The following is an 11,626-nucleotide window of genomic DNA, read 5'->3' on the forward strand; positions in this document are numbered from 1 at the left end:
GGCACGTTCTCCTCGACGGCACCTTTGTTTGGAATTGCCATTCGTTTTATCGGGAGTCAGAGAAATCTGTGTGCGCGCATCTACGGGACAGCCGTCTCGCCACTAGGCCAGATAAAACAGTGATGGCATGCGCATGCGCCATAACGTTTGTCTATCTCTCGCGCGCGCGCCCAGCTGTTTTGCGCCTGCGTTGAAAAGCCAAGCGTTCTCCCCGACTCCAACCATACGCGGGACTATAGTGTGCGCATGCGTGCTCTTGCTGCTCTCCTCCCTCGGTCGCCGGTGAGTGCGCTTTTCCTTCAGTGCTGTTCTTCGTTCACTTGGGGAGGAGGGAAGGGGTGCTTGCAGGCTGTTTCGCCAGTTTGTGCTAGAGTTCGTTGGGGAAATGTGTGTGCGAATGTAGCTCTTACTTCTCTGTTCTGTCCACTTAGCTATGAACGTGAGGCGTTTCCTGCACAGGAACATTTTTTCCAGTGTCTTTTGCCAGCCGGAAGTGCAACAGTTTAGAGCAGGCATCCCCAAACTTCGGCCCTCCAGATGTTTTGGACTACAATTCCCATCATCCCTGACCACTTGTCCTCTTAGCTAGGGATCATGGGAGTTGTAGGCCAAAACATCTGGAGGGCTGCAGTTTGGGGATGCCTGATTTAGAAGGAAAACTCAGCTAAGGAGAGTGAGGGGTTCAAAGCTCAGCCTGAGCTGAGCCATGGAAGCCCTCCTGAACTGAGGGGAGAGGGAAAGGAGAGCTTAGTTGCAGCAGGAAATCACACTGCTTGTCACTGTTCCTTTATATGTGGAAAAGCTTGCATAACTTAAACTCATGAATAAAAGTCCTCAGAGACTTATAAGAGCTATATGATGGGATGTTGTACATAACTGAGGGAGGCCTGGTTAGCAGCTACAAGAAGTCGTGCCCTTCCTGTGATCTTTCTGGATTTGTGGAGTTCCCTCCCTATTACAAATAACAATGCTTTAAATTATGAGGTATTTACTTGGGAGTATCATCAGTTGTGTATACTTGATTTCTTGCAGTTATCGCTATGGAAGTCAGCAGCAGAATTGAGTGTATCTTTTTCAGTGAATTCCACCCAACACTTGGGCCTAAGATAACATATCAGGTTAGTGGTACCAGACATCATGCCTTATGCTATGATGGATTATTTGTCCATTTAGCACAGTACTGTCTACTCTTAGTGGCAGCTATTCTTTGGGGTCTCTCTCTGCAGCATAGCTCTTCCTTGACAGTGGGAAACTGATTTATAAAAATATGTTTAGAGGATTTTCAAAGGAGTCCATAGATCTCATCTTGTGACTACTAATCTGCAGATTTAACTTCTGACCCTGCAGGTACCAGAGGATTTCATTTCCCGAGAGCTCTTTGATACAGTTCAGGTCTATATCATCACCAAACCTGAACTGCAAAACAAGCTCATCACTGTGTAAGTAGAAAAAATCCACATGAGTCTTGTAGACCACCCTTCCCCTTTAATCATGCCCATCTGTGGCAAAGTAGCACAAAAGTATTATATTTAATAACATTAAAATACATTCTTTCTCTTTCTAACAGTACAGCTATGGGGAAAAAGCTAATTGGTTGTCCAGTTTGCATTGAGCATAAGAAGTACAGCCGGAATGCCTTGCTCTTCAACCTTGGCTTTGTTTGTGATGCTAGAGCTAAGACTTGTGCACTGGAGCCTATAGTGAAGAAACTGGCAGGTTATCTTACCACTCTAGAGGTTAGACATAACACAAATATGCCACTCCACAAGAGGATGTACAGATCACATATTTTAGCAACATGAAAGCTTAATTTTAAGTCTCCTCTACTTTGTTTTATTGTTGTGTTTACTTTCTTTGTTCTGCTGAATTGCACCTGCTGAACTCTGAAATGGACCGCCCAGATGTGCAACTAGTGCTACTGTGATAGATGTGTGTGACTGTCACAGATACCTGTTGGATAGTACCTGTGACATCACTGATGACCTGGCAGAGCACTCTCCCTGTTCTTTCTTTGGGTACAGTGGAGCTGCTTTTGAAGAGTTTATATATCATCTTTAAGGTTGGTAAAGTGTGAATACAGTGGTACCTCTAGTTACAAACTTAATTTGTTCTGGAAGTCCATTCTTAACCTGAAACTGTTCTTAACTATAGGCGTGCTTTCACTAATGGAGCCTCTTGCTGCCGCTGCACCGCCAGCACGTGATTTCCGTTCTCATCCTGGGGCAAAGTTCTCAAGGTAACTCTTCCAGGTTAGCGGAGTTTGTAACCTGAAGCATTTGTAACCTGAGGCGTTTGTAACTCGAGGTACCACTGTATTTACGTACTTTACCACAAGAGTATTTCTGACATCTTCTGAGAAGAAATGGTGCAATTATCTAATTCTTTGCAACAGTGTTCTGCCATGTGATGTTTTTTCAAATTAAAAAAAAAATTCAGTGATACATACTTTCTCCCTTCCAACCAGTCTCAAAACACACATCTCCTGTTTATTTGCCTATTTGCTTCAAGAAGCATATAGCCTTTTCTCATGTTTCAAGGCCAGCAGGAATCTCTTCCTATCCACCTTATTACATTTGTTCCACTTTGTTAAATTTATAACAATATCGCACAACTGCTGTAGGATTGTTACTGATCCTGCAGTTGCACTAATGGCGAAGTTTCTCCCATTACTGCACAAAAAGGTGTGGGTATGTTTGTTTACACACACATATATACATACACATTCCCCATGAAAGATTTTTATTTAGTATGGGATACTTTCAGCACACACTACTACCTCTGCTTCTCATGGTATATTTAAAGTTGAATTTTGGTTGGGGCTAATCATCGACTTTCTTCTTTCCTAGCTTGAGAGTGGCTTCATTTCCACTGATGAGAGCAAACAGAAGTTGATACCCATCATGACCATCCTACTTGAGGAACTAAATGCCACTGGCAAATGCACTCTTCCTATAGGTAATTGTCAACCAAAAAGTAGCAGCAAATGCTCCTTTTCAAGTTGCATGTTATGTTGCAAGCTTGCAAGTGATTCTTGGAGGAAATGCAGGTAAAGTTGGAAGTATGGCACTTTCAGAGCAGGAGAGCACTTAGTGTTGTGTTGCACTCTTTTTTCCTCCGGTTATTGAATGATAGAAATAGTCTAGTTGCTGTAGAATGTGGCGTATTTCAGGAATGGGGGGGGGGGTAAATGAATATTAAATCCTACATTGATGCCCTTGAGTTTCATTTCTGTTAGCTTCAAGAGAATGGCACAAATGTCCATTGAAAGTTGGACTTTCAAGCAAGTTCTTCCTGTCATAGATGAATTATTTCTGATGTTCAGACGCCTTATTTTCCTGTCAGCTGTTGTCTGGCTCTCATGACCAAGAGTGCAAACAAAGAGAAGTTGTTGGTTCAATTAATCTGGATTAGCTCATTGTGCTAATTTCATCAGGCTCCCCCTTCCTGTTTCAGGCATGCAACCCTGTCTGCTTCTAGGGACCCTTTTGCTCCCACCATCTGATGACTTTGCAATTGGGAACCAAGCAACAAACTCGAGTTCAGACTTCAAAAGATTTAGCTAAGATGTTTTGGTTTACATTTCTTACATTTATTTCATTAAATTTATATTCTGACATCATCCCAAAAGAGCCCAGAGTGGCTCAGGGACATTGTTCCAATTTGTATGCTCTCGGGGTGGAACCATCCCAGTTGTGCTGTATTTCAAAAGCCGCAGCATCAAAGTGCAGTGCAGAGGTCCATGTGTTCCAGTTGCAGCTGTCCTATCAACCAGTGTTAAGATTCAGCTGCCACCTCAATGAACATAGAATGGGGGGGGCATTTTGTCCTTTGCTTCAGGCAGCAAAACATCTTCAGAAGTCCCTAGCTCTCTGTCCTCTTTTGCTCCTTTATGCAGATGAATCAAACACCATTCACCTGAAAGTGATTGAGCAACGCCCAGATCCCCCCATTGTGCAGGAATATGACGTTCCTGTCTTCACCCAAGACAAGGATGACTTCAATTCCCAGTGGGATCTCACCACTCAGCAGGTTGGTGCCCACAATTGTCTTGTTTAATACAATAGTGCAGGCATCCCCAAACTTCGGCCCTCCAGATGTTTTGGATTACAATTCCCATTTTCCCCAACCACTGGTCCTGTTAGTTAGGGATCATGGGAGTTGTAGGCCAAAACATCTGGAGGGCTGCAGTTTGGGGATGCCTGCAATAGTGTGATGGTAGCAAAGCCCCCCCCCCTCCCCAGCTAATTAACCTTGCCTGGCCATAGAATTTCATGGGAGAGGCTGGCCATTAAAGCCAATTGGCAAATTATCACAAGAAATATGTGATTTTTAGGCAGCCTGATCCTGTGCAAGTCTTCTGAGAGGAAATGTGTTTCTGTAATGTGTGCCCGTTTTTCTTTCCCTTTAACATGTTACTCTTATACTTACTGATTCATTTTTCTCAATGAGCACTGAATGGTACACATGAGAAGATTATTCCCCAGAATTTAACAATGAGAGGAGCCTCCAGTATCAAACTTTGTAGAATCTGAAACACTAGTTCACAGATGACTTCAAATACTGCTGAAATGTACTTGTATAGTTGGGTTTGTGTTACTGCCACTTTAATAGCTGCTTTCTTTTGTCTTGTTGCTTGGAGAATGGACAGGAACACACTTCTCTCATATAGTACACCTTAGCAAACAGTCCTCTAAGGGGACACGGGTGGCGCTGTGGTCTAAACCACTGAGCCTCTTGGGCTTGCCAATCAGAAGGTTGGTGGTTCAAATCCCCATGACAGGGTGAGCTCCCATTGCTCGATCCCAGCTCCTGCCAACCTAGCAGTTCAAAAGCACGGCAAAAGTGCAAGCAGATAAATAGATACCGCTCCGGCGGGAAGCTAAATGGCGTTTCTGTGTGCTGCTCTGGTTTCGGTGTTCTGTTGCACCAGAAGCGGCTTAGTCATGCTGGCCACATGACCCGGACAACGCCAGTTCCCTCGGTCTGTAAAGTGAGATGAGCTCCACAACCCCAGATTTGTTTGTGACCGGACTTAACTGTCAGGATCCTTTACCTTTACCTTTACGTATGGTCAGTTTAAAGCAGCATTACCCCTATGGTTGATACTCAGGGGGTGAATGAAGACCTAGGGGTCAAAAAGAAGTTTGAGGTATAGTGGGGAGGGGAATAATTAAGAACTCTTAAGATTCAGAAGTAAAGGGTATGGGCATGTACAGAGTGCACCTCCCTCGCCAGTGAGGAATATCTGTATTTAATCAGAGATTTGTTTTTTTAATTATTTTGAATAGAATTTGGGTTGAGGCCAATGACAACTTTATAAGCTCATTATGGTGTCAGTAAAGTTTGGGAAATGCTGGTTTATAAAGGGAAAGGGATAATGAGATGCAGGCAAACATTCTTAAATGCTTAATGTTCACACATGTTTAATACTGTCCAGTAGCACCTTAGAGACCAACTAAGTTTGTTCTTGCTATAAGCTTTCGTGTGCATGCGCACGAAAGCTTATGCCAAGAACAAACTTAGTTGTTCTCTAAGGTGCTACTGGACAATTTTTTTTATATACCAGTATTTCGACTGTGTCAGACCTACACAGCTACCTACCTACTTTACTGCTTTACTGCTTCCCCTGGTTCTGACCTGGATACTGAAAGTGAAGTTTTTTTGAGTTCAGATGTCACTTGAGCCTTCTACATTTATGTCAATTCTGAGATTATCTTGCCTTGTCTTCCTAGTTGTGTGAAAAGTGTGCCTTGTGCATGTACATCCCTGCTTAGCCTTGCATTACATGCCTATGCTCTCTTCCAAGATCTTGCCATACATTGATGGTTTTCGGCATGTTCAGAAAATCTCAGCTGAGGCAGACGTGGAGCTCAATTTGGTTCGAATTGCTGTCCAGAACCTCTTGTAAGTACCGGGTGCCAAAGGGAGAACAAGGCATTAGCTTGATTGCAAACCAGTTGGGATTTTTAGATTCAATAGATTTCAGCCCTGTTGTTTTCCTGTCCTCCACTTCTTTTAGCTCTCTCTTTGCTCTACCACTTCTTACTTTGTCTGCAATTCAAGCACAATCATCTAAAGCAGTGTTTCCCAACCAGTGTGCCTCCAGATGTTTTGGGACTACAACTCCCATCATCCCTAGCTAGCAAGACCAGTGGTCAGGAATGATGGGAGTTGTAGTCCCAAAACATCTGGAGGCACACTGGTTGGGAAAAACTGATCTAAAGCAAAAAGGCAAACAAACAAACCCTGGATTCAGAGCTAAACTAGATACTAAATGTTTTACTCAGAACTTGAAGCGTGTTAGCGTGTGTGTGTGTGTGTGCACATGTAGGCATGAAGTGTAAAATGTGGAAATTTGGAGAATCCTGTGCCTGGTGTCAATTAACTTTAAATAATGAACTGATGTCCTTTAGGGTGCAGCATTTAGAGTCACATATTTTGGACTCTCATATATTTTTCACACATGCAAGTCACTACTTGTTCGACTGCACTGTGGAAACTTGTGCCTTTCCCACACTTGTCTGTGATTGGGGGGGGGGAGGGTCTTTCATGTCAAGAAGCATAGTGAATACCAGCCAAGCAGAAATCCCAGCACCTGTCTTAGAAAGTAACTGTTGTTTATTTTTAGGAATACAGAAATTTTGCAGGATGCACTTAACACTATGTTAGCTAAAGCTAACCTTTCCTGCATGTTAAGCATCTATCCTGTCCTAATGCCTTCAGTAATACTATAGGATCTGTATGGAAATGATATCAAATACATTCTTTGCACTACTGTATACTTTTGCACTCTTTTGGTGCATGAAGTTTTAGTATGGGTTTATTTCTAATGGCTATCATGTTTTTCAGATACTATGGAGTAGTGACTCTAGTTTCCATACTTCAGGTGAGTTTAGTGGGTAAATGGCTCAACATGATTGAGTTGATTTTAAGCAATGGGGTGTCTAGTTCATAAATGCACATACAGTAGAACCTCTACTTACAACCGCCTCCACTCGCAGACGTTCCAAGTTGCGACCATGGCAAACTTGGAAGTAACTAACGGTTTTTCCGCTGTTTGTGCATGTGCAGGAGCGGCAATCGCCGTTCACGAATGCGCAGGAGCGGGAAATCGCCGCCTGCGCACAACAGCGCCTCTCCCAGCAACCCGTTTCGCCATAAGGATGGGCCTCCGGAACAGATTGTGGTCGTGAGTAGAGGTTCCACTGTATAGCGTATTCTGCATTAGAAAGTTTCCCTTGTTTGCTTTACGCAATTTTCCTAAGTAATCTTAATTTTCACATCCTTCAGCCCAGGCATGTTCATTATTTGACACTGCGTACTACTGATGGGATGTGTTTGTCAAGCAATCACTATGAATCCCAATGGGTACCGAAATGATTTAAGTGTATTGAGATTTCTCACTTTCTTCCTCAGTACTCAAATGTATATTGTACCACACCTAAAGTCCAGGATCTGGTGGATGACAAATGTCTTCAAGATGAATGCCTCTCTTATGTCACAAAACCAGGTATGAAAGATGCATAAGGATTGCTGTAGTCTAGAGTTATCAGTCACAATCTTGTAGTTATCCTCATCCAGCAGCATCCCAGCTCTTTCTTCTGTTAATATACTTCTGGTATATTAACACTTATTTGTACAACGAGGCCCCTTCCTGAGATGTTTTGCTATATAGATCTATTTAATTGTTAACATTGGCAGTTCAATGGACTACATTTGGCAGCATTTATGAATCTGCATTCATCCTGGCTGGATATTTTGTGCGCTATTTGTAGCCCCTGTAGTTATTTGGCTTCACTTAGTACATTTCATATTTTCTGTTACACTCTTTGTCATATATTTGTATATATTGATCATGAGTGTCCTCCAGTTGCAAATGATATTTGAAATACATTTAGGTAAAGGGACCCCTGACCATTAGGTCCAGTCGTGACCGACTCTGGGGTTGCTGCGCTCATCTCGCATTATTGGCCGAGGGAGCCGGCATACAGCTTCCAGGTCATGTGGCCAGCATGACAAAGCCGCTTCTGGTGAACCAGAGCAGCACACAGAAACATCGTTTACCTTCCCGCTGTAGTGGTACCTGTTTATCTACTTGTACTTTGACGTGCTTTTGAACTGCTAGGTTGGCAGGAGCAGGGACCGAGCGACAGGAGCTCACCCCGTCGCGGGGATTTGAAATACATTTAGCTGGGTGTATTTAATTAGGATATACATAACCGTGATCAATACATTTTCTTGTATTATTTTTGGATAGGTCACAAGCGAGCCAGTTTGAGAGACATTTTCCAGCTCTACTGTGGGCTGAGCCCTGGCACAACTGTACGAGATCTCATTTGCCGCTACACCCTACAGCTCCAGAGAGTGGATGAAAGGTTGGAGGGTGGCTTGTTTTATATTATTTTTACACATAAGAATTACTCTTCAAGTCATACTACCTAGCTGTAACCTCCTTAGCTACCGTTTTCAGATGGCTAAAAGAGGAGACCATGATTTGGCTAAAATTGGAAAGAATCAGAGGGTAGGGCTCATGAAATACCTTAAGTACCCTCACCGTTCCCCCTGTAATTGGAACACTGCCTACTCTGCCAATTACAAAAATACAAAAAGTAATGCTCAGTACAGCAAGTGACAGAATGAGCCACTTACTCATTCTCAGAGACTTTTCTAGGTCTCCTGTAGAGATCATAGGAATTGTTCCTGAAAAGAACAAATATAATTTTTGCCATCTTAACAGCAAAGTTTTACATTCTTTAAATAGGGCTTAATGCTTTTTCTGATATAAATATTGCATCTGCTCTGTTACTTTAATGCCTAAATTGCAAACAGGTTTGTTTGCCTATTAGACCCAAATCCATGAGTTCTGTTAAGAGTTTGAACTGTATCACCTGCATATTATTTTTTTCTTCATTTCTGATATATATCTCTTTAATATTTTTGTTAATTCTAATTTTGACCACAAGTTACTCCATTGTGAAAGAGCTGAGAGAGAGCACTCCTGTTTAGTCCCCAGAGAATTCATGCTTTGGACATCATGCCATTTACACAAACTTTGGCTATATAAATAACTTTAATTTATGTAATAAATCTATGTCCTTTCCTTGAATGTTTTAGTTCTCTCTTTCAGGAAGCTCGTCCAGTTTGGCCTGATGAAGGGCCTTATTCGACGGCTCCAGAAGTATCCTGTGAAAGTAGCCCGGGATGAAAGAAGTCATCCAGCCAGACTGTACACAGGTTGTCATAGCTATGATGAAATCTGCTGTAAAACAGGTAAGGAATCATCCATCTACACCTATCCATCCAGCAGTGAAACCGCACATAGTTTACAGCAGGCATCCCCAAACTTCAGCCCTCCAGATGTTTTGGCCTACAATTCCCATGATCCCTAGCTAAGAGGACCAGTGGTCAGGGATGATGGGAATTGTAGTCCAAAACATCAGGAGGGCCAAAGTTTGGGGATGCCTGGTTTACAGTCTACCAAGCAGCAAACAAAATGATCAGATAAAAAAATGTAACATAGCAATGAAATAGGCAGTAGTAAAAGTGACTAAAGCACCCAAGTGATGAAACTTACACTGCAAAAGCCTGTTGAAATGTATGGCTTCACAACATGCCTAAAACTATTTATTTATTTACTTACTTACTTACTTACTTACTTACTTACTTACTTACTTACTTACTTACTTATATAGCCCTGAGATGTTGTCAGTGCAGCTTAAAAGGGGTTCTCAGAATAAAATCACCCTCAAATCTGGTACAGGAACAAAAAATTATTTAGCATGCATCTGGAACAAGGATTATTCAGGCTCTCTTTGTTCTTCCCTGTGGTCGGACAAATGAGGGGTAGAACAACTGGAACAATGTCGCTTAGCATGCCTCCAATTCAGATTTGGCACCACCAAGAAAAGAGCAAGGTGCACCAAAGACTGTACCAAAAGAATGAATTAGGGATACCCACAGTATACCATATATGTATACACATAGGAAATAGTTGTTGTTGTTGTTGTTTGGTCGTTTAGTTGTATCCGACTCTTTGTGACCCCATGGACCAGAGCACACCAGGCACTCCTGTCTTCCACTGCCTCCCACAGTTTGGTCAAACTCATGTTTGACCAAACTGCAGGAGTAATGCCCCTAAATAGTAATGCCCCTAAATCTTGCCCAATTACTATTCCTCGTAAGGCTGCCATAGCTGTGTTGTAAATGAACTGGACTCTTGAGAGCCCCCCTCAGGCTATTACTGAGAGGCTTGACTCCAAAATTCTTTTAGATTTTTGTTTTGGAGTGGGATCTGTCAGTGGCAGCTGAAAAAAATCGTGACTAATAGGGGGTCCCATACCTTCAAAAGGACTTTCATATATCTGTCACCATAGAGTCGTATTAGTAGTACTTTATATCCTCATTCACCAGTATTTTTTGTTTCCTCCTTAGGGATGAGCTATCGGGAGCTGGATGAAAGGCTGGAGAATGACCCCAATATAATTGTTTGCTGGAAATGAGTCTCCAAAAGGGGGGGGGCGATTATTCATCATGTCCTTTTTACTACTGTGCTGCCTGGGACTGCTCACAATTTCTTCAGAAATCATTAAAAGCAACATAGCTCAAATTGTGTGGCATGGTGCACCATTGGTGCCTGGAACAAGTGATCTGGAAGGACTTAGATTTCTTTGGATTGTTTTGTGAAGATACCCGTTTTAGTGAAGATCACATTTGTCTGGGCAAAACACACAGATGTATATCAATAAGTTTCAGGAGTTCCATTTTCATTAAAATAATAATTAAACCAAGTTTTGCAATGCTGTAAAGTTGAGCAGTGGGGCAGGTGAGTGCTTAAACCTGTTCCCTGCTACCCATGGTGTTATGGATGTGTGTTTACAAGGCTGAAATGCTGGCTGTTTTTAATCTGGCAGTATTATCCTGTGGTAGCAAGAAATCACATAATTCCTTTCCTTGTGTAAAGTATTGAAGGAAAAAGTTCTGTAACAGACTTGTACAAATAAAACAGAAAGATAATTGCATTACCCTTGCTCCTGTCTCAATTGCTTTGAGTCCTTCCTGTGTATTACTGGTAATGAGGAGGAATGGTGGGCGTCTTATAAAGCTAATGTGGAACCAAATCATGTTTCTGTGCAATTAAGAATTTAAATGTAGAAGCAATAGATAGGGGACACAAAAATTTGACACTTGCAATGAAATAGAAATGGTTTGGTTACTTGGATGTCTCCAATTTAATATTTAATTACCCTTCTTATTAAATCGTTTGCCACTTGTGTATCCCAAACCTCTGGGTTTATTAGGTGACATGTATTTTGATATTGGATCAGTGCATTCCTTTTACTGAATTCTCTTAACCCAACCGCCATGCATCTAAGATGGTTGAGGGTAATGATTGATAAATGAGGCATTCTGTTAACCATCTCTCATATTTACCTTCCCTGATATTTAAGAAAGGAAAAAGGTTATGGATCTCTCATATTTACCTTCCCTGATATTTAAGAAAGGAAAAAGGTTATGGATCAAACTTATACTTTAAATGGAGCCTTACTTTCAGTCTCGGTGCTGCTATTACTATGACGCCCCTGCTTTTTAGAAGTCCATGTGATGGATTAGGTTTAAACTTCCCTCC

At 42.0% G+C, this 11,626-nt stretch overlaps 1 protein-coding gene across 2 annotated transcripts; it reads left to right on the forward strand.

Annotated features, from left to right (window-relative positions):
• The first annotated feature begins 104 nt into the window (after nt 1-104).
• On the forward strand, nt 105-11,065 carry NPRL2 (NPR2 like, GATOR1 complex subunit). 2 transcript variants are annotated; one of them, XM_060271532.1, is made up of 12 exons: nt 105-282; nt 1,033-1,118; nt 1,348-1,439; nt 1,568-1,736; nt 2,847-2,955; nt 3,896-4,029; nt 5,807-5,904; nt 7,072-7,189; nt 7,417-7,510; nt 8,258-8,375; nt 9,128-9,270; nt 10,432-11,065. In XM_060271532.1, exons 2-12 carry the CDS (start codon nt 1,041-1,043, stop codon nt 10,497-10,499), a joined length of 1,221 nt encoding a protein of 406 aa, XP_060127515.1. In that variant the 5' UTR covers nt 105-282; nt 1,033-1,040; the 3' UTR covers nt 10,500-11,065. The 2 variants fall into 2 exon arrangements, with proteins under 2 accessions (XP_060127515.1, XP_034961942.1); XM_035106051.2 differs by lacking the exon at nt 7,072-7,189 and adding an exon at nt 6,850-6,886 and having other exon boundaries at nt 10,432-11,060.
• The last annotated feature ends 561 nt before the right edge of the window (nt 11,066-11,626 follow it).

The sequence above is a fragment of the Zootoca vivipara genome, chromosome 2 (genome assembly GCF_963506605.1).
Source record: "Zootoca vivipara chromosome 2, rZooViv1.1, whole genome shotgun sequence".
Lineage (NCBI taxonomy): Eukaryota > Metazoa > Chordata > Lepidosauria > Squamata > Lacertidae > Zootoca > Zootoca vivipara.

Coding starts and splice junctions, on each gene's coding strand:
- NPRL2 (XM_060271532.1), top strand. CDS start 1,041: ATGGAAGTCAGCAGCAGAATTGAGTGTATCTTTTTCAGTGAATTCCAC. Junction 2,956..3,895: donor CAAATGCACTCTTCCTATAG/GTAATTGTCAAC, acceptor TCCTTTATGCAG/ATGAATCAAACACCATTCAC. Junction 5,905..7,071: donor ATTGCTGTCCAGAACCTCTT/GTAAGTACCGGG, acceptor GTGCATGTGCAG/GAGCGGCAATCGCCGTTCAC.